Source organism: Alternaria novae-zelandiae (assembly GCF_023758075.1).
Source record: "Alternaria novae-zelandiae strain BMP 2774 chromosome Unknown scaffold_6, whole genome shotgun sequence".
Taxonomy (NCBI): domain Eukaryota; kingdom Fungi; phylum Ascomycota; class Dothideomycetes; order Pleosporales; family Pleosporaceae; genus Alternaria; species Alternaria novae-zelandiae.
Window position 1 is genome coordinate 911,957 of NW_026056966.1, and position 21,793 is coordinate 933,749.

The 21,793-nt window shown below is 53.3% G+C and overlaps 8 protein-coding genes across 8 annotated transcripts; 7 read left to right on the top strand and 1 right to left on the bottom strand.

Moving 5' to 3' along the window:
• Positions 1-31: 31 nt before the first annotated feature.
• On the top strand, positions 32-757 carry J4E88_003829 (uncharacterized protein; the record flags this gene model as incomplete). The annotated part of the gene is made up of 1 exon (XM_049397477.1): positions 32-757. The coding sequence occupies one exon, from the start codon at positions 32-34 to the stop codon at positions 755-757; it is 726 nt and encodes a 241-aa protein (XP_049256865.1).
• A 437-nt stretch (positions 758-1,194) lies between these two features.
• J4E88_003830 (uncharacterized protein) lies at positions 1,195-2,925 on the top strand (the record flags this gene model as incomplete). Its single annotated transcript, XM_049397478.1, has 3 exons — positions 1,195-1,309; positions 1,362-1,678; positions 1,732-2,925. The coding sequence occupies 3 exons, from the start codon at positions 1,195-1,197 to the stop codon at positions 2,923-2,925; spliced, it is 1,626 nt and encodes a 541-aa protein (XP_049256866.1).
• Positions 2,926-3,299: 374 nt separating this feature from the next.
• On the bottom strand, positions 3,300-3,676 carry J4E88_003831 (uncharacterized protein; the record flags this gene model as incomplete). The annotated part of the gene is made up of 2 exons (XM_049397479.1): positions 3,300-3,458; positions 3,542-3,676. The coding sequence occupies 2 exons, from the start codon at positions 3,674-3,676 to the stop codon at positions 3,300-3,302; spliced, it is 294 nt and encodes a 97-aa protein (XP_049256867.1).
• Positions 3,677-5,297: 1,621 nt separating this feature from the next.
• J4E88_003832 (uncharacterized protein) lies at positions 5,298-7,329 on the top strand (the record flags this gene model as incomplete). The annotated part of the gene is made up of 4 exons (XM_049397480.1): positions 5,298-5,530; positions 5,586-6,200; positions 6,259-7,119; positions 7,182-7,329. 4 exons carry the CDS (start codon positions 5,298-5,300, stop codon positions 7,327-7,329), a joined length of 1,857 nt encoding a protein of 618 aa, XP_049256868.1.
• A 754-nt stretch (positions 7,330-8,083) lies between these two features.
• J4E88_003833 (uncharacterized protein) lies at positions 8,084-10,732 on the top strand (the record flags this gene model as incomplete). The annotated part of the gene is made up of 1 exon (XM_049397481.1): positions 8,084-10,732. One exon carries the CDS (start codon positions 8,084-8,086, stop codon positions 10,730-10,732), a length of 2,649 nt encoding a protein of 882 aa, XP_049256869.1.
• Positions 10,733-11,251: 519 nt separating this feature from the next.
• Positions 11,252-13,130, top strand: J4E88_003834 (uncharacterized protein; the record flags this gene model as incomplete). The annotated part of the gene is made up of 3 exons (XM_049397482.1): positions 11,252-12,062; positions 12,198-12,415; positions 12,441-13,130. The coding sequence occupies 3 exons, from the start codon at positions 11,252-11,254 to the stop codon at positions 13,128-13,130; spliced, it is 1,719 nt and encodes a 572-aa protein (XP_049256870.1).
• A 1,024-nt stretch (positions 13,131-14,154) lies between these two features.
• Positions 14,155-17,121, top strand: J4E88_003835 (uncharacterized protein; the record flags this gene model as incomplete). The annotated part of the gene is made up of 3 exons (XM_049397483.1): positions 14,155-14,290; positions 14,341-15,988; positions 16,518-17,121. 3 exons carry the CDS (start codon positions 14,155-14,157, stop codon positions 17,119-17,121), a joined length of 2,388 nt encoding a protein of 795 aa, XP_049256871.1.
• Positions 17,122-18,186: 1,065 nt separating this feature from the next.
• J4E88_003836 (uncharacterized protein) lies at positions 18,187-21,440 on the top strand (the record flags this gene model as incomplete). The annotated part of the gene is made up of 5 exons (XM_049397484.1): positions 18,187-18,193; positions 18,266-19,519; positions 19,579-19,829; positions 19,886-21,073; positions 21,120-21,440. 5 exons carry the CDS (start codon positions 18,187-18,189, stop codon positions 21,438-21,440), a joined length of 3,021 nt encoding a protein of 1,006 aa, XP_049256872.1.
• Positions 21,441-21,793: the final 353 nt, after the last annotated feature.

The window sequence follows — 21,793 nt, forward strand, 5'->3', positions numbered from 1 at the left end:
TTCCAAAAGAGCAAGAACCACCTGCATCATCATGGCCGACGCACGAGCTCTTTTGCGACAACAGCGCGCAGCACGGCAGCAGGCGCAAAAGCCCCAAAAGCAATCGGCAGCTCCTGCGACCGCACCCGCGTCGAAAAAGCGCAAGGCTACAGACGAGACCGTCGAGGAGAGGAAACGGACGCGAACCGAGGAAGAGGCTGGCGTACCAGCGGGCTTCTTCGATGCTGGAACTGCACAAGATGGAGAGGAAGCCGCGCCGGCAGCAGACCAGAAAAGCGCGCCAACACCAGATACCCAGCCTCCAGAGGCACCCAAGGCGCCTGAGTCCCAACTCGATCCCTCAGCCCAAGCAGAGCTCGATGCCTTCTTGAACGAGATGAACGCCGAGAAGCCCATGCCACCACCACCCACGAGATCCGCCTACTCTGGCGCTGTCATCGAGGCCGCGCCCATGACAGCCGCCCAGATCGCCGCACAAGCACGAGAAGACCAGAGTGCACAACGCGCAAGGAGGGATGAGGAGATGGAGGGCGAAAAAGAGGATGCTGCGCGGGCGCTCGAAGACGAATTCGAGGAGATGGAAGGCCTTGAAGAGAGGGTGAAGCGGCTACGGGAACAGAGGGAAGCATTGCGATCCAAGTCTGGCGCACCAGTCGAGGCAGAGAGCGTTGCGCCCGCGCCTCAAGCCATCGAAGAAGATGGCGAGAGCGAGTCCGACGACGAAGACTGGGACGACTGGAGGTTCCGTCCCGCTTGATTTCTAAACCTGCATTGCATATAACAGGCTTTCTGGTGGTCAGCGCATGTACTATATTGTAGCATTATACCATTGTGATACCCGGGGAGGCGTTTCCAACAGCGATGCGTTCAGTCCAAGCAGGGTTGTCCTTGTCATACAAATACGACATCACATAGAGACGATTACCTATCTTGCTTTTCCAACACTTAGAACGACTTGCAGCCCAAACCAAACCCCTGACATGTGAGATGGCGGTATCGAGTGCCAAGGCGAGCGTCATTGGTGAGAAACCAAACGCTTCAGGCACGAATGAGACAACCTAACCCCACTCACCCACTTCCACCCTCGACTGACACGTGCCCTCGCGAGTTATTACTGCTCTCTCTTAGACACACGCGTTGCAATACGACTCGGCACCCCCAACACGAACTCCGCACACGGCATCCTACCCCACAATGTCGCGACGGCCCAACCCTGCCGCTGATCGGGCGGAACAGAATCGCGCCACGCTCAAGAACCTGGTGAAGCTCGAGGGCAACAAGACATGCTCCGACTGCAAGAGGAACAAACGTAGGTTATACAGGATTTAAAAATGATGCGCCTTCACTGACGACTACTGCAGACCCACGATGGGCCAGTTGGAACCTGGGCGTCTTCATCTGCATTCGGTGCTCGGGAATCCACCGTGGCATGGGAACACACATCAGTAAAGTGAAGTCAGTCGACCTCGATACCTGGACCGACGAGCAACTCCAGAGCGTGCTGAAATGGGGCAATGCGCGAGCCAACAAGTACTGGGAGTCGAAACTGGCGCCTGGCCATGTGCCGTCCGAGGCAAAGATTGAGAACTTCATTCGCACAAAGTACGAGTCGAAGCGATGGGTCATGGAGGGACCTATGCCCGATCCCTCGACTTTGGAGGCGGACGATGACGATATTGTAAGTGGACCAGGACAAGACATCTGCATGGGACAGCAACTAACAGAGTGCAGCCATTGAAGAAGGTTCAGGAGAAGGTCCAAATAGAACGCTCCGCATCGCAACGCCTAGCTCAGAGCTCCAGCCAGCCTCCCCCTCCACCGCGACAAGCACAGCCGCCGCCAACCATCGACCTTTTCGGCGACGACCCCGTTCCTCAGCGACCGAGCACCGGACCCCCGATTGCAGCCAGAGGGCCCCCCAAGGCAGAGACAGCCCCACCGAAACAGAACAAGGCAGGCGATTCATTGTTGGGATTGGACTTCCTCGGCGGGTCGTCTTCTGCGGCACCATCTCGTCCATCTAGCACAGGTCCTGCTGCAGCGGCGCCCTCGAGACCAGATCTGAAGCAGTCCATCTTATCGCTGTATGCTTCCAAGCCTGCTGCACCGCCCCAGCCCCAGCAGCATGCGCGTCAAGACTCGTTCGGCGGACTGGCGTCACCCCAAGGACAGCAATCGCCCCAACAGTCGGCCTTTGGTGGCATGAACGACGCCTTTAGCAGTCTGTCTTTCAACCCTGCTCCGGCAGCTAAACCCTCACCTTTTTCTGGCCTCGACAGCTTCTCCAGCGCAAAGTCACCGCCTTCAACATCTTCCTCCAACATGTTTGGTGGTGGCGGCAACTTCTTTGATTCCAAGCCTGCTCCCCAGACTCAATCGCAAAGCCGCACAATGAGTCCGTCGGGTGGAATGGCTGACTTCAGCGCTTTCTCTTCTCCCGCCCCATCCAAGCCTGCAGCTCCTGCAGCAAGCGGCATGAACGATCTTTTAGACCTGTCTATGCCGTCTGCACCGGCGCCTGCACCAAGGGTCACTTCCCCACCACTCGCATCGCCACAAGCGAGCTCAGCATTCAATCTATCTTCACCAGCATCAGCACCCACTCCCAAAGCTGCCCCTGCCCCTGCGACCGTTAACTACTCAGGATTCTCGAACATGGACGCTTGGGGTAGCAATGACGTCTGGGGTTCTTCTGCTCCGAGCCAGCCCGCAGCTCGATCGACGGCATCGCATGCTCAGCCTACGACGCCCGGCTGGGGCGCACCACAAGTAACCCAAGACGACGACTTTGGTGGCTGGAGCAGTGCAGCACCCACCACAACCACGCAGACGACTACCACAACTCACACCACAACTACTCAAAGTAAGCCTGCAGGAGGATTCGGTGGCGGAAGCGATGATCTCTTCTCCAACGTTTGGGAATAGAAGTGGTGTGTTGGATCGGTGTTTGCATGCTACACGTACTTTAATCCGTATCCTTCAGAGCGTGAAACAAGATGCGGCTCTGGACGGAGTGTAATGTACATAGTATGATGTTTATAGACCGCTGAATCGAAACCACAATAGACATGCCCCTAAAACGCCTGATATGCATATGACCCGTGCCGTGCCCACTGTGACGCATAATTCCTGCCTGCCCATCCCGTAATCTTGCCCAGCATTCCCATGTTGTCGCCTGCGTTCTCAACCTTATGCCTTTCCCTAGACCTTTCCCTCGACCTGATCCCGCAACCGTATCCCGCGACTCTTGTTAGGCATGTTCCTGTATCAACTCCCATCTTCACCCACTCTATCTTTCCTCAAAAGATTAAATGCCAGATCCAATACAACATCACCACCGCCCCTATTATTATCCCCGCCAACTTCAGAATGGCGACTTTGTTCCCCGATGAAGCCATGCGTGTGAGGCGTGTGGCGGAGCCTTTGAGTGATGTGCCGAAGGAGGAGAAAGTGTCGCTCTAGAGAATGAGATGTTAGCCGTGTTCTTGTATGTCGGTGGTTGGAAAGCGTCAAGGAGAGTTGGGGGTAAATGGCGACGTACTGTACTGTCGATGACATGCTGATCGCGCGCATTATCGTAGATATCTATCGTTACGCCCCGCAGCGCAGATACTTTGGAGGCTAGTTCATCGAGGCGGGAGTTGTTTTGTTGTTCGCGCTCGTAGGCTTGCGACATTGTTGTGGGTTATCGGGGGCGCCCGGTCTTCGTTCCAGGTGTCTTTTGGGTTTGAGAAGGCTGTCGTCGAAGTATGTGCGGTCGCGTCAATGCGGGATGTGTAGTGCTTCCTTCTCGGGCTTGCTGGGTGCTGAGAGTGTCTTTGAGGCGGTTCCGGGATCGTCTGGCAACCTTCATACGCGACTTGCCATGGCCCTGGGTGACGTTCGGGCGCCAAGAGACCCTGAGGGAATGGGGCTAGCGTCAATGGGCGGGTTCACGCGTGCCCACGCGGGTCTGGGGAAGCTGCGCTCCGCCCATTTTGCAACTCCCAAACGTCTGGATACTTTCTGCTGTCATGTTCTTTCGTCTTGCCCATTATCATGGCCTTGCAAGCCCACGGGACACGCCGATGACCTCCCACTATCTAGCGCATCAATGCATGTGCCTAAATGCTGCAGCAGCAAAGTACTTCCACACCCCTTGCGCAGTACCTAGCCGTCGCCATCGGAGAACAGCGTACCTAGGTACTGTCATGTAGCACTACATCCAACGACAAAGCACCTGGAGATCAACATTCTGGAAGACGGCTAAAGCCACCTTCCGCCTCTGATTCGCGCGTCCCTGCACGCCGCAGTCTTCAAGCATGAATGATGTACACACGACAACCCGGTGATGGCAGCGTTTCTGCATGACTTTCAACTCGAAACACTGCGGGGTCACTCACTCGCTGCAGTGTTCTGAAAATGTGTGCCATGCATCTACTGCGCCGCAAAACGCTGCATCGCTTGCCAGGGGAACAACAACCATTACAGCAACGCCATTCAGCTACTTGCTGCGGGGTAGGTGTGGTAAGTCGCTCAGCCTATATCTTTTGAAGGGCTTAGATACTTGGGCTCTGTGAATGTGTATGCCCATAAATAGTATACGGATACTATCTGCGCCAGCCTTGCTTATCTCCCCACGAGATCGGTCTCTTCATGGGGGCCATCATGATGGGGCCGAGACATTTCCGCATACTGACACTCCCTCATCGTATCTGCGAGGTCAAGGCCGCAAGGCTGAGGTTGAGAGCGCAGTCTGAGTATATCCACAGTCTCACCACAACGGCGAGATGCATACACTTCTCTTACTCACTCCTTGGCTTTGGATCTGCCTTCTCTCTACTCCCCTCAGTACTCCAATAACATCCTGCTTACCATCCCTACCACTCACAGTCCTCCCATAATCTACCGGGGAATGCATCGTAGCCTGCATGTCTTATTACCGGGAGACACACACAAAGTACAAAGTAGGTCACGATTACCGTCGCAGATGTACCGGAGCCTAGTCGATGTAAGTCCGAAGGATGCTCTTCCTTACAGCATCGCCGGTTTTGGTATGGTGTTGGTGGCGAAGCAGTGTACTGAAGCATTTTCGGTTGCATCCCGCATATTCGGCCCCCGGTTGTGCTACGCCGCAAAGCCTCGTGCCGTTTGATGGTACATACCCGGAAGTACTGTGGTGGGGTGAGGAGGGTGGTGTATAAGTGAGTAGGTTTGGTCTTTTTCGAGATGTAGCAAGTCTCTGGCTTTTGCTATTCTTCTTGGGTCATCTCAGACGCAAAGTTCGCTTGGAATTTGCATCTATCTCTGCGGACACAATGGCGCCACTTCGCAATCTTCTCCTGTCCCTTGCCTTCACTTGGGCTCATGCCGCGGTCACTCCACTCGACTCCTCCGTACAGGTCCGCAATGCCCCAGGCCACTCTGTCGAGGATACATACCATGCCATAAAGCGCGGCCTAGCTCTAGCCAGTCTAGAGAAGCGAGATTCCTTCAAGGCCGAACCCATGAACATAGCGAGAAGCTGGAGTGGTGCTACTTTGCTATCCGTGTGAGTACACATCTATAGTATTCGTTACGTCGGCGGGCGTTAATCATTCGTACAGGGCACTCGAACCAAATCCGCTACAGGAGCACGAGAATGGGACCACGACAGTGGAAGCTGGTATAGAAGTCACCTGCCGGAAATGCTACGTCAAGGGAGTTGCCTCTGCTGAGCTCACTATCGACGCCGAGTTCGACGCTGGCGAGCTCCTCAACAACACCATCAACTCAGTCAGCACAGCTGTGCAAAACTTCACTAACAGATTCGAAGAGCAACTAGGCGATGCAGTAGAACACGTCTTGGACAACCTCACCATCAGCGACGGCATTGACAGGTCAGACTTTCAGTGGCCAACCTTCGATCTTGCATTCGACCTGAATGTTCCGACCATCGACGCAGCCAACCTACACTTACAATTCGATGGTATGGAGCTTTACCTAGAGATTGGAACCGTTCTCAATGCTGGAGCGACATATGAAATCACTCTTTTTGCTACACAAACTCCTGTCGGTATGAAGATAGGGCCGAACCTGATGCTCGGTGCGGTGCTTAGTATTGATCTTATCTTGGCTGTGGAAGGTGCCATCGACATTAGCAGTGGCTTCCATGTCAAGCTAGACGATGGTGTCGCGATAGATCTACCCTTATTTGGAAATGAGGTTGCCGATATGACAGTGTAAGTCTCCTCTACGACCACATATTCAACAAGTGTTCAAATGACTGACCATGTGCAGCAACGGGGGACAATTCGAATTTCTGCCTGTCACCCTCGAAAGCGCAAGCATTACTATGCAAGCAGCCCTCCGTATCGGTGCTCATTGTGGGCTCGAGGTTGTGATGCCAGAGCCACCACCAGGTTTGGGTATGATTGAGAAGTTGAGTCCACAAGTCGAAGCTGGTATCGAAGTCGCCATCTACGCAAACATAGCCGAGTTCAACACCAATGTTACGTACGCTGCAGACGACGAGGACTGCAAGTTGAAAGTCATCCAAGAATATAACTTCGCCGTAGGCGCGATCGCTGGCGCATCAGTCGCTGTCGAATGGCTCAACGAGACCAAGACATGGGGACCGGTGGCTGAAGCATCTACCGCCATCTTCACGACTACGTTGGCAGAGGTATGCGGCATTGCAGGCAAACCAACGTCGGCACTACCCACCATTACACCCGCTCCAGAGAGACGCGAAGATCTCACTGAGACTGTAATAAGTACGGAGATCACCAGAAGCGGTGTTAGCTGCAACATCACAGGGCCTGCCAACTGCCCCAACTCAGCGCAAATCACTACGAGCAAAACGTTCATGTCCTTCATCACAACGTCAGTGGCACCAGGAGTTGAAGCGACATGGCCAGTCGAAGCATCTGATACCGTCAAAGAGACCGTTGCATTCGGCACGCAGGCAAAGACTATGCGGGCCGTATCCGGCAAGCCAACTCCGTACGTCGCTCCGCCCGACGAAGACGGCAAAGATGGAAGCGACCATGTACACGATATCGTCAATGGCTCGACCGGAGGTGTCAGTAACAAGATCATCATTGGTGTTTGCGTTGGCCTAGTTTTGCCTATTCTGATAGCCATCATCGGAGCTGTCATGTAAGTCTGAATTCTAACGAGCGTTGCGATACTGAGATAGATACTAACTTATTGTGTGACAGCTTCTTCCGTAGGCGCAAGCGGTATGCTGCCGTGGGCGGACCTGCGGCACCTATGGTCGCTGAGCCTTACACCGGCCACAACGACTATAAGGACCGGATTGAGGAGTCGAAGTCTCCTAACGGTGGTGTTTCGGAGATGCACCGTTGATTTCCTCTCTCGCAGTGCTGTTCACAATTTCCTTTCGGTGCTGTCCAATGATGCGATGAGTCTTTCCTTTTCTCGTTAAGTTCGGGCACTCGATCGGCGTCTCACTTGTCTCTTTATCTTTTGCACAGTCATCAACCGATTAAAAAATCACGGCTATATACCTTAGACTTCAACTCATTTCATTGCTCCCACGACCCCCCAGCGTGAAGCAGCACGCTGACCCCGCTTGCGGAACCGTGCGGAGATAGCAAGCGGACCGATGACCTCATTCGGCTTAGCTCGCGACGTCACTACCACCGAAGCTCACCACTCGACCTCCGTGATCTTCATCCTCCGCAACTTATCCGGAAGCTTCACCATGGCAAGTGGATCCGTTCTGTGCAAAGACAGTTTAAGCCGACGGCCAAGTATCGCCGAGACAGCCACCCCGCACGCTGCATGGCGGGGAAGTACCTCTGTAGGCTAATGTCCTGCGAAAAACGCTCTACGGGCAGCGGTTTATGTACTGCCCAGACGGGCCGACCATTATGTTTCTTCCGTTTATGACGGAGTGTGTGCATGGGACGGAGGGAAATGACCCGTAGTTTGCTATTTCGTATCGTATGGATCTGCTCGGGTACAAAGTAGCTGTGTATCTACCATTTTCGTCGTTCACGCTTATCACTCATCCTTAGTGACAGCATCGGTGCTATCAACCATCAGATGAGCTAGTTCTGAAGTTGGTATATTCCCCAACTTATCACCACCAACCAGGATGACGGGTTCCTTGCGAGCGCTGTACAACTCGTACAGCATCCTACTCCTCGGCTTCTTATTCTCAATCTGCTTCGACTCCGCAGCCGCTCATGTGGTGTCTAAGCCACGATCTACAACATCAGGCCGTCAACGCACTTCGCTAAACGCAGACTGGCGATTTGAGCGTTTCACCTCGGATCCAGATGGCATGAGTTATGAGGGCTTGAAGCCGTGGATGCTACCTTGCGCGAACGACTTCATCACTGGAGAAAAGTACGAGAGACCATCTGGTGCCGCTCCCGGCGCCAACATCAGCTATGTTCAGTCGAGCTTCGACGATGCCGCATGGGAAGCTGTCTCGCTCCCGCATGACTGGGCTATCTCCGGCACATTCGACGCCCCAGGCGTTGAGGGAGGTCAAGGTCGTTTGCCGATCAATGGAATCGGATGGTACCGCCGCACACTCTCCATGGATGCGGAAGTCCTTCAATCTGGCAAATCCGTCTTTCTGGATGTCGATGGAGCTATGTCGTATGCTGCGGTATGGCTGAACGGTCACCTTGTTGGTGGATGGCCATACGGCTACAACTCTTTCCGTCTGGATCTTACTCCTTACGCGAAGGCTGGAGAGAACACACTCGCTATTCGCCTGGACAACAAGCTCGACTCATCGCGCTGGTACCCGGGCGCTGGTATCTACCGTAATGTTTGGCTTGTCACTGTCAACCCAGTGCATGTTGGACATTGGGGAACCTACGTCACTACTCCTAGCATCTCGGAGGCGGAAGCCACTGTCGAGATGGTCCTTGATCTGGAGAACAAGGGTAACAGCAGTCAACATGTTGAAGTTGTTACCGAAGTCTTCGGGCGCGACGCGGCGACAAAACAAGCTACTGGTGAAGCTGTCGCAAAATTTGCTGCAGCGAACGCGGACGTTTCAGGCCATTCCAAGAAGGCAGTACACGGCTCAGTCACGGTTCCGAACCCCAAGCTTTGGGGACCGCCACCTAGCCAGAAGCCCAACGAGTACGTCGCTATCTCCACCGTGTCAGTCGGTGGAGAGGCTGTGGACAGCTATGAAACGGTATTTGGTATTCGCTCGGTCACGTATGACCCAAACCAAGGTGTTCTCATCAACGGCGAACGTATCTACGTTCAGGGATCTTGCAACCACCATGACCTGGGCGCTCTTGGAGCGGCTTTCAACACCAGGGCTGCAGAACGTCAGATCGAAATCCTACAAGAGATGGGCAATAACGCTCTTCGCACGTCTCACAACCCGCCTGCCCCCGAGTTCCTTGATCTCGCCGATCGGTACGGTCTCATGGTCATGGATGAGATCTTCGATACCTGGAACTTTCCCAAAGTGGAGAACGACTTCCATCGCATCTTCCAAGAATGGCATGAGCCTGACCTCCGATCGTTCATGCGCCGTGATCGCAACCACCCTTCTATCATCTCATGGAGTGTTGGCAACGAGCTTCCTGAACAAAGGAACTCTACCGGTACTGAGACTTGCAGAACGCTCCAAGACATAGCTCACGAAGAAGACCCTACCCGCCAAGTGACTATCGGTATGAACAACGCTAACGCCACTACTGGGATAGCAGCCGTCATCGACATCATCGGTTTGAACTACCAAGGTGAAGGCAAAGGAGACTCCTGGGTGAGCACCTTCCCCAGTTTCAAACAAGAATTCCCCGAGAAGATGATCTGGAGCACCGAATCTGCATCAGCACTCAGCACTCGCGGCAAATACCTCTTCCCTATCACCGCAAACAAGAGTGCTATCGTAGGCGGCGGACCAGGGGAAGGCGGTGACCCAGAGAACAACATTGTGTCTTCATACGATCTCTACGCACCTGAATGGGCCGCTTCACCAGATAAAGTGTTCGAACAGCAAGACAGGCACCCATATGTCGCCGGTGAATTTGTCTGGACTGGATTTGACTACATCGGTGAACCCACCCCATACGACAACTCAAGCCGCAGTTCCTACTTCGGTATCATCGACCTGGCTGGGTTCAAGAAAGATCGCTTCTACCTCTATCAAGCACGCTGGAGACCAGATCTACCCATGGCCCACATCCTCCCCCATTGGACGTGGCCCGAAGATCGCATCGGCGAGATCACACCCGTACATGTCCACACTTCTGGTGATGAGGCAGAACTCTTCGTCAACGGTGTCTCCGCAGGCCGTCAGTCAAGAGGAAAGTACGACTACAGACTCCGCTGGGATGGTGTGAAGTATCGCCCTGGCAACATCAGCGTCGTCGCCTACAAGGAGGGTAAGGAATGGGCTACCGCATCTCAGTTCACAGCTGGTTCCGCTGCGTCGCTGAACGTGACTGCTGATCGCACGACAATTGCTGGTGACGGCTACGACCTCTCATTCATCACTGTTTCTGTGCATGATGAGAATGGCATCTTAGTTCCGATGGCGGATGATGAAATTAGCTTTGAGGTCTCGTCTGGCCCGGGCGTTATCGTTGCGACGGATAATGGTGATCCGACAGACATGAGCCCGTTCCCGGAGACGAAGAGGAAGGCGTTTGGCGGAATGGTCCTGGCTATTGTAAGGAGCGAGGCGGGTGCTAGTGGGGAGATTGTGGTTGAGGCGAAGGCGGAAGGTTTGAGTGGTGGGAAGGTTGTTCTTACTGCTAACTAGCTATAATATGTGGTGAATGAGAGCAGTTAATCCAAATGAATCCATATAATAATCATCAGTATCATCAGTGTATCTTAAGCTTGAGTGCGGGAAAGTCGACTATCGCTTGCCCTGACAAGTCTAAGCTGGCTTAAATGTGTTCATGAAGCGACCTCTTTGAACCAATAGTGAGTGTTAATCATCTTTCAGCGCATCGGGCGTTGCGATCTGATACTCTAGCGCGTCTGCATCGTAGACGCGACTTTGAGAACGCAGTGCATGTCGACTCTGTCGTCGCAGAACGAGATGCAGATAATGGCGTGTACTTCCAACACTAATTTCATCCCATCTCTGTCGAGATAGAGAGAAATTTCTCGTTGCCATAGCAAAGTCGCGGGTCGGCGCCCGCAACCCGCACATATAATATTTTCATCCCACCCGACTTCTGCCTCCTCACCACATCCACACATTCGAGTAAGCCCCCTACCTTTTGCACCTTCTCTCATATCCAGACACTCACATCGTCACAGACTAGTCACAATGCAAATTGCTACTACCAAGAAAGTCGTGAATGCGCTCTCTCCTGCCCGCCGCGTCCCCGACATGCGCCGCGCCGCAGTTAACACTAATGTCACTGCCAACCTGGTCAGGCCGCTGTACCAGCGGCTCCATCGACCAACTTCTTCAAGGACAAGGCTAGCTGCTACTCCGGTGGCGGCGAAGCAAATTAAGCCAGCACCTCGTGTGTTGGCGTCAAGGACAACTACTACCGCTTCGGCGCCAAGGGTACCCAAGATACTTGCTAGAGCTCGAGCTGACTATAAGCAGAATGCGGATAGCAAGATTGGTAAGACGCGTATCCCGAGGCCTACGATTACGGCGGTGAAAGAGGCTAGTGTACGGAGGCAGTCGAGGCTTTGGGCGAGGATGACGAGTGTGGTTATTCGGCGTAAGATTACGGTACTCGCTGCCGAGACCACTACAGAGGCGGAGGATGACGAGGAAGAGTTATTTGAGGAGGTCGAGAAGCCTACGATGGAGTTTGAAGAGCCGGCGTCGGAGATTGATGAGCCCGCGGACGACGACATGGACAACACTTCGCTCATGTTCAACGACAACAGCTTCGACGACTCCGTCAGCCCCGAGCAGCAGACTTCTGCCATGAACCTCTTCGGACGGAAGATGGTCAGTATGAAGCGGCTCGGTATGGGGCTGCGCACTAACCGGGACTGGTTCGTTGGACTGTCTCGCTGCCCTGACTACACCGGTGATTCGGTTGGTCTAGAGCGCGCGCGATCAAGGACTACGGTGACGACTGAGTCTCATCTGACACAGGACGCCAGTGAAGGAGGTAAGTTCATTGAGCTCAAACTGTTTTCGCAACTGACGGCTTTCAGTTTTAGCTTTTGTCGAAAGGCCACATTCGGCGAAGGCTCCAGCTTCACGGCTGCCTGTTGTCAAGCCAAAATCTGTTGTTGTCTCCCAGAAGACTACGAAACGACAGATGACTACTTCGAAGACAACGTCAACATCATCATCGAATCGCGACGCCACGGCGTCAAAGCCACGCAAGCCGGTCGCTCCGGTGGCAGCTCTACGCAAGACTCCGAACAAGCCAACCACTGTTGCCAAGTCGCTCCCGAAGCGGAACTTGGCTCCAGTTTCGTTGTCGAAGCGCAGAGTCAGCCGTGCGAACACGAAGAGGTCCGCAAGGAAGCCAGATGCACAGGCATCACGCAAGGCCAAGACTGTACTGAAGTCGGCCATGCGCAAGCCCAACTCCCAGGCCGTCAAGAAGCACGTTTGCTACGTTGAGGGACCCATCGCTCCACGCTTCTACGACGTAGAAGAGACCGTCAAGCAGTCCGCTACTGCAGTTGATGGGTCCACAGCGTCCTTCTCCTGGGAGCCACTGATGGGCCTTCTCCACTCTCAGCCACCCTCGCCAGGCAGAGGTGCAAGTCAACTCTTTGAAGGCTCCGACAGTGGCGCTCTGACCATCAAGCGACGTTTCCTCAACCGCTACGCCAGCGTCCAGCGGTACGAGGCGCGCCGCCGCCAAGAAGCGTTGGTTCGCAGCGAGCGACCAGCGCTGGGTCAGCTTGACTACGGCAACGCAGACTTCAGGATCGCCTTGCAGGCGTCCAATGTCATCACCGCGGATGACATTGGCATGATGCAGGATCTGAGCAACATCGGCAAGGCTGGCAAGTTGTGGTGCGGTAATCGGGCGATGGAAACACCGGTGCTGGTTTTCGGGTCGTTCAAGGAGCCGTTCGAAGATGCGGCTATCCCGGCGAAGGGTGTCAAGGCGTACAAGAGGCCTTTGCGATGGCCGACCACGGGGGTTGAGTCACGGTTAGAGAAGTTTGCGGACGAGCACCTGAAATGTCTTCAGGGTGCCGATTTGGTGATCTGAGAGACGGGATTGTTGGAGGTAAGAGACTTCTAAAGCGTTTCTACATTCTTCGCTAACCACGACTATCAAGGCTTTGGTTACGGACGAGAAAGGAGCGCTATTCAAGAGACGGAATGAGATGATGGGAAGATTGATGGAGGTCCGGTAAGATAAGTGGGTTTACGCTGACGATCGCTAGCACATGATAAAGCCGGGGCGTCCTTTTCGACAGGGCGGGGCGAGTGGTGGGACCCCGCATTTATCGCGAACGCTTTCACGACTTGGAAACCGATGCAGTGGGACGCGAGCGTCTTGGAGGAGGTGTGACAAGCTCGCACAGGTGTGATAACGGTTTTGTTGGCTTTGATGTTGGAGGATTGCGTTTGGGCGATTTTCACATTTTGTATACCGCTCTTGTTTGCTTACTAGTCATTCGTCTTTCCGTCGTAGCGCAATGTACTATACATGTTCTTCTTCATCTACGTACGAACCTGTTCTGAAGTCCGGGGCTTCCAGGATCCAGGTCTTGGGGATTTCGGAGTTGGTATGCCACATCTGGCCCGTTACCGGTATCATCATCACCGTCATCGGTCCGCCCGTTTTCCCGTTAGTATGAACTCGACTATGGATAGCTCGGCTCCCAGGGAATTGTAGTCGCTTCTCTAAGCGCCCATTCAGTTGGTTATTCTACTTCCCAAGCCCACGTGTTGACGGCAATGTCATCGAATTCATGCAGGAGGCAACGCCGAGTTCCAGGCCTTCGCGCAACGTTCCTGCGTCCTGTAAGCCCACGTCGCACGTGTGTTGCTCATTGGTGAATTGTTATCAGGCACAGCAAGGCGCCAAACCTCAAGAGGCAGTTGCCGAGAATTAAGCACGGCCACCGCCAAGGTTGCCAAGGCTGAAATGCCGTGACTGCAGCTACTGAGGCGGCGGCGTCCGCTTTGTTTGCGTGGTACAAATAGTGACAGGCTGCCCGAAAGGAGGCTTACTGTCGTGCTCGCGCCTCTTCTCACCAACTCCACCAAGCCCAGTCGGAGTGAAGATGAAGTTCGCCACTGGATCTAGCGCGTCACTTATCGCCGTCTCGGCGCTGACGGCGATCGCTCAAGCAGAAGACGCGCTGTACAGCAAGCGTATGGTGAAGCGAGGCATTGATGCGGACGGAAACTACAACATCTGTAAGTCAGCATGTGTTGACTGCAACATTGCTTCTACTCACGTGATTCAGCATTCTTCCACATCAACGACGTGCATGCCCACCTTGATGAGTTCAGCTCCTCAGGAACCGACTGCACCAGGCCCGAGCGCGGCTGCTATGGTGGTTACGCGCGTGTGAAGACCGTCATCGAGGAGCAACGCCCCAACTACGAGGACAGTCTTTTCTTGAACGCCGGTGATGAGTTCCAGGGCACTCTGTTCTACGGCTACTACGGCGGCGAGAAGATTGCGGAGACTCTGAACCAGCTCGGATTTGATGCCATGACACTCGGCAACCACGAGTTTGATGGCGGTGATGCCGCGCTCGGAGAATTCCTGGTCAACCTCACATTCCCCATCGTCAGCGCGAACGTGCATTCCGAAGACGAGAACGTCAACAAGACTGTCAAGCCATATACCATCTTTGAGGAGCACGGCTTGGCGCTGATCGGTGTCACTGCGGAGGAGACTGGCAGTCTCAGCAACGCCGATGTTACCACCGTCTTCTCCAACACCGTTGAGGCCGTTCAAGGTGCGATCGATGAGATCAAGGCCACTACCAACATCACCAGGATTGCTGCTCTCACTCACATTGGCTACGACAAGGACCAGGAGCTGGCCAAGGCTACCACTGGTCTCCAGCTCATCATGGGCGGCCATAGCCACACCCTGCTCGGTGACATGGAAGATGCTGAAGGCAAATATCCAACAATTGTCGAGAACCAAGATGGCGATGAGGTCTTCATTGTTACTGCCTACCGCTGGGGCGAGTACCTCGGCTACATCGATGTTACATACGACCCTCAGGGCAAGATCCTCGCTTATCATGGCGCTCCGATTCACCTCACCAACATGACCGAGCAGGATGAGGACCTCCAAGAGCAGATTGAGGAATGGCGCATTCCGTTCGAGGAGTTCGCCGCCGAGGTGCTTGGTACCAGCGAAGTAGAGCTCGACCAGACTACTTGCCAACAAAAAGAGTGCCTGCTCGGTGACTTCATGGCTGATGCTATGCTCGCCTACCGTAAGAACAACACCGACGACGTCGACTTTGCGCTCATCAACGCCGGTGGTATCCGTGCCACCATTGATCAGGGTGACATTACCCGCGGCGAAGTACTGACCTCGTTCCCCTTCGGCAACGCCATTGTTCAAGTCGAGATTGACGGCAAGACTCTCTGGGAGTCGTTGGAAGGTATCGTCACTGGTGTCAATGTCGGCAATGGCAGGGAAGTCACCTCCTTCTTCCAGGTCAGCACTGGCATCAAGGTCGAATACAACCCCGAGAACGCGAACAACTCCAAGCTTGTCTCTGTCACCATTGGCGACGAGCCTCTCAACAATGACACTACCTACCAGATGGTCACTCTTGACTTCATCGCTGGTGGCGGTGACAACTTCTTCGAGCCATCAACCGACTTCATCACCCTGGACACTCAGGATGAGGTACTCACTTCGTACATCTTGAGCCAGACACCAGTAAACATCGAGCTCGATGGACGTATCGAGGAGGTCGACGGTCAGAGGGAGGACACTCCCGGAGCTGGTAACGGTACCAGCAACGGCACTTCACCCACGACTGGTGCACCGCCTCAGCAGACTGAAAACGCAGCGGCGCGTCTTGGTCAAGGCGCCGTTGGTGTTAGCATCTTCGGTGTCCTTGCCGGTCTGTTCATGCTGTGAGCTTGAAGCGATCCAGAGGCACGGGGCGCACGATGCGATGTGAATGATAATAATAAAACCACTAATGAAATACTTACACTCATCAAGTGCGTCGCGTTTTCACTCGTGTCAAATGGTTCTCATCTTTCGTCAACTATTCGCTACCAGTAATGCAAGACAGCGAGCCACATGCGCCCGTACAGTACAAACCTCCGATGCGAGCGCACCAGAAAGTATAGTCTCGCTCCAGGCAGATCAACATGGAAGTGAATGACAGGGTCAGTAGGTCGTGTGCAAAGCACCTTCTGGCTACATAAGCTTTTGGCTGCTTTACCTAATCACATTCGTCAATAGAAACGCCTATCCAACTCAACTCCAAACGTCGCACTATACTCATCAAGGTATGCCTAAACGCGACAAGAAAAGCGAACCCAGAGTTGTCGTGGGGCGTCTGAGGGGAGTGAATGACATAAGAATCGGCACACCCGCACACCCGCCTTCCTTTTTGCCACCCAATACCACTCCAGTCCCGAAAAGCGAACCTAGCATCACTGAATACACATTTGAGCAATATCAAGCTGCCAATCTCAACGATGACGAGAAACACGCCGTCATCGGCAAGCTCCGCGGTGAGCTGCCCATTATTGATCGTGATGAGGTCGACGAGGTCCTTCTCCGGTCGATGGCACAGCAGCTTGAATTGGCGGTATTTCCGACTTGCAAGATGATGCAGGTCGAGCCTGTAGCTGTGAAGCGCATGCTAGATGACCAGTTCCGCAAGGCGTACGGAGCGGAGGTTGAGGCGGAGGTGTTGGGTAAGTTGGGACTGTGCCGTGTTGAAGATGTTGAGATGGCAGTGACTGCGGAGAGAATGCGTATCAGTACTAAGAAGAAAGCTAAGAGGCAGAAGTTGGGGAAGAGTGAGGAGATGTTGGTAGAGGTTGAGGAAGACGTCGTTGCGACGGCACCATCTCTGCCGAACAAAGAGGTGAAGACGGCGCCAAAAATCATTGGGGATGAGATCAAGGTCCATATTGCACGGAGAAAGAGAGCGAAGCGTGGCGTCAGGATGGTGACCCTGCGCTCGGGAGCTGTGTCGCAAAAATGGGAGGAGTTGAGTCGTAGATCGCGAGATGATGTACCTGAGTAGCGGCGCATAGTACGAGCGCACGATGAAACTTCTTTTAGAAAGTGCGAGGTTCTTCCTTTACTGTAATTCTTATTAGTCCCCTGCTATCACCTCTCTTATGTACTGTGTGTGTTGCAGATGGACTGGTATGATGCAATATCGTGGGGCCCGATGTCGAGTTGTAAGAGGTTCTTGGAGAGAGAGAAATCGACAGGTGCCTGGCTGAAGTAGAACCGTTGCATCGTCACGATCTCGTGCATCGTCCATCTCTTGCGACATTGAATACCCGACAATCTTCGCGAATGCGACATGAAAGGATGAGTTTGTTGAATGAGAGGGCTAGCTCGGTAGGCAGTCGGCAATGTGGATTACGTTAGATGACGTCATCATGTGTTTCATCATTCCTGATCCTCCGCCTCTACACTCCACCGTCGCACGCCTACCAGTCAACGTATCCTGCAATACTTTGCCCGTGAATAGACTGCGCATATGCATTCGATGGTACCTCGAGGACCGTGTCGTCACAAATTACGCATTACTGCCCTCTATGTGGCCGATGACGAAGACCAACAACCCGACACTGCTGGAAATCCATCAATCTTCAGTACGAGAAGAGCGCTGGCCACACAGTAAGGAGATCGCACTCGGCATATTCCCGAAGCGCGTAATCTTCAAACGATACGTCTTCTATCCAGCCAAGAGCACCTAAGCATCATTGTCTTCGTATTACTACTGTCCTCTTGTTCGAGGCCTTCAATTATTTTCCGTGTTATCCTTCAGTCCATGTGCCTCAACTTCGATCCAATCAGGCCGCTGGACGTTGGTCATGCCATCATGCCCTACAGCAAACCGCTCGTGAAGCGCGATGCACAGGATGGATAGATAGCATGTCATCTACAGGTATTTGCGGTAGAAAACCGCAACACGGATTGGGCCTGACAAGCTAACACAGTATGGACGGATGACTAGATGACCGTTGGCAGCAAACATGACACTGGACTCTCTCACAGCATAAAAAGCTCGAATATCACTGCCATTCTTGACTGACCACACCAGAGCACACTCTCATCTTTGTACCTTACAAATATGGCTAGTTCATCCGATCCAACTCCCCTCGCCCTGAGGAGACGCCCGAGAAAGACTAATCTAGCTTCAAGTCAACTAGATGGAGTTTCCGACGAACTCGACCAGGAGACTAACATCAAGAGTTGGCTATCGACAGTTGAACCTTCCGTGGAACCGCCCAGCAACACCGCCTTATGTCGCGTAAGCTACTCCTTCAAAAGTCTGCCCAGCATCCACATCATCCCGATCCAAGTGACCAGTCTCGCCGATGCCAACGTCAATACAGACAGCGATCATCGCCCTATCTTTAGCAAAAGGCTGAGGAAACATGCCATCGAAAGCTTCATCAAGAAAGAGCTTGTTGAGCTTGAGAACAATTATTCGCTTAGACTAGCCGAAACTGGATTCAAGAATGCGGCGGAAGAAGGACTGATCGATCACATCCTCGTTTTGGACATCGACATGGAACAGGAAGTCGAGCGGAAGCTTCGAGAGATAAGCGACCGGAAGGAAATTCTCGTCCCCACGGTCGAAAAGCGAGTCAGAAACGAAAAGATTGCTGAGGCTGTGTATTGCGATGTACAGGCTCGCGAGGTGTTTTCCGTCAAGACCGAGGCCACGACCAAAGCCATGACCGACAAGTACTGGAAGATACTCAAGCTGCTCATCCGAGATGTCACCATTCGCTCAATTCCTCCGAAAGGATTCTTGAGTAACTGTAAGCAGATACTGTTTGATAACTGCGCCGAGGACCCCAATTCGCCGCTCAGGTCAGATTTTGCTACAGATGCATCCGTTTCTTCAGATTGGTCGTCATTCTCGTCTTTGAAGTCGCAAGATGCACTCGTCATCAAAGAGGCCAATTTCATGAAGGTTCTATTTCGATCCAACGTTAAGATCGATCCCGTACAGCCGGCTCTACATCTTGAATTCGATCTCGTACCAGGCTTAGGGGATGGCATCCGCCTTTCCGACCTGGTGCTAGGTGTTTTGGGACCTAGCGTTCTTACTGGTCCTGAACACATCAACCTTTCGACTATCCGATCCATGCTGGTTGGTCTTCACGTTACCCGTAACCACGGCCTGCCACTCATTACAACATCGGGTACTGGAAGCACCGCAACAGGTACTGCAACTGGACAAGACCTTTCGAGCGGAAATTTGTCGCGCCCATCACCTCGAAATAGCACTATTGTCCCATCTCAAAGTGCGAACGTCTCACAGTCGTCTATGGATACGAACGAAAGCGGTAACAAGCACCCTTTCGTCATTCAAAACGTTAAGCTAGCAGGCGCCGTTCCGGATTTTCAGATCGAGAACGAGAGATTTAGCGTCCACAAGTACTTTGCTACCAGTAAGTCACTTCGATGCGTCCAATCGTTCACGAAGCGCGATGAACTAATTCCACACCAGGGATCCTCAAGAGAAGCTTGGAGTACCCCTCGCTTCCACTTGCCGAGATTGCTAGAAACACCTGGGTACCCCTCGAAACTCTACTCACAAGCGGCGATCAAATGATCACTCACCGAGCATTGACGAAAGCTCTTATGAAGCGCGCGCGTAAGGCTTACGAATCGGATGACGACCACGAGCGGCGTGCAAAGGAAGTGGCCAACAGTATCGTTGAGCCTCTCGCCGGCTTGCTCAAGTACGACGACATGGAAGTGAGTACAGAAGATAGTTCGAGGAAATTGAGAAGTTCAGCTGACTCTTCATCTAGCAAATTCCAATCGGAGAGTTCGAAGCGCTCACCCCAAAAGGATCGAGGAAAAGCACGAAGACAAAGCCGATTCCTCCAAGGCGTCTCACATCCTCCGTCTCCAGTCAAACCATCAGCCTGAGACTTGGCATTATTTACGTCGAAGCCAAGGGAGTCCGACGGAGTCCCTCGATTGTTGTGAATGACATAGTCAATAATCTTAAAGCGCAGCACAACGATTCAGAACTCATCAAGATCGATCCGGAGTTTAACCTTCCCACCGCCTCCGTTGCGGACACGAAGCCATTACTACTCGTACCAGACTTTGGGGGCTCAGCTGAGCTGCGAGCTCTATACCAGGCAAGGCCAAATACCATCCTCGCGATTATCGATAGTACAGGACGGTCTGTATCAGAGCTTCGCAACATCCGCGCAGACTTACAGAAGTTCGGCAACCGAAAGATCGGCGCTGTTACGTTCTGCATGACAGAGAAGAATCTTGACCAGTCGATGCGGGCCAATGAGGGCAAAGTCAACTATTTTCCACAAAAGGTCCTTCAGACTCTTTCGGTCATGCACGGTCAGCCGCTTTTCACGGCCGACGTTCTGAGTGACACCAGCGGCGTCTCAAATCCATTGATCATCGGAGCACATATATCGCACCCCGGTCCCGAATGTGCCGAGCACTGTCCTTCGGTTGCAGCTGTGGTAGCTTCCATCGACGAGCGGTTGGCAAAATTTCCTGGCTCGGTGCGTTTGCAGCCGACCTATAGCTCAGCTGCATGGCCTGGTAAACATCTGAAGCGCACGATGGAAGACCAAATCCTTGGCCTCGACGTTATGGTAACCGAGAGACTTCAGGCTTGGAAGAAGTACCACCCCGCGGCCGTTCCGTCCGTCATATTCTACCGTGACAGTATCGGTCACCTGGAGAAGACAACTATCGACAAAGAGAAGGACACCATCTCCAGAGCCCTGACTGCCGTGTTTAGTACAAGAGTGAGCTTCAACTACGTAGTGGCCAACAAATGTCGAAACTCTCCTTACGATCCCCGATTGGAACCCAGCATGGCCGACGACGAGAAGGAATTCTTTACTACCAATGAGCTCAAAGCTTCCAATAAAGGCCGCCAGTTCCGGTACTTTGTTCAGCCCGCAACAGAAACTTTGCCTTCACTCGATCTAAGCATGGCAGACTTAGCACGGCTGGTAAGTTCTCGGATATGACTCTACTATCTTCGCTAACAAGTTACAGACGTACAACTTGAACACTACTTTTCAGCTCGACAAGTGCGTCGCAATCGCACTTCCGTTGCACTACGCCCGAAAGCTCGCACTCCACACCTTCAACTACTTCCGGTTTGCCGTTACTAATCAATTTGACCTCGTGCCCAGCATGTTGCGTCGACTGCACAGAGGCGACGAAGAGGTCAAGTCAAACGGTCAAGAGATGGTGAAAGTGATGCGCGAGTATCTCTTCAGCGACGATCCAAGTCGCAACAACGAAGTTAGTCAACCGTTCGGACGCGACAATCCCTGGCTGGAACAGCTCGATGAGAAGATGTTTTACATCTAACCCGTGGGTTTACCAAGTGGCGCCCAGGTCACAGCGCTGTTGGTAAGATCCTTTCCTTTCTTCCATTTCTCCTTCGGGAGCTGGTCTGACTTGATCAGTTGCTCTTTCACACATCCCTTTTTCCTACGTTCGCGCATCCACCACCTCATTCGCTCCCCCACCCCCTCCTGCCCATACTTTCCTTCTTTCCCTTTGTTCGTCTTGTCCTTTGCGATCTCTTACCGCCCCACCCCCCTTTCCATGCCCACACCATGCCCGTTTTCCTTCGTCCGTCTCGACCCTTGTGTTCTGATTTCCGCGCTGCTTCAACTGTTGGCCTCACACGGGTCCTCTAGTTAGTCACTCATTTAGAA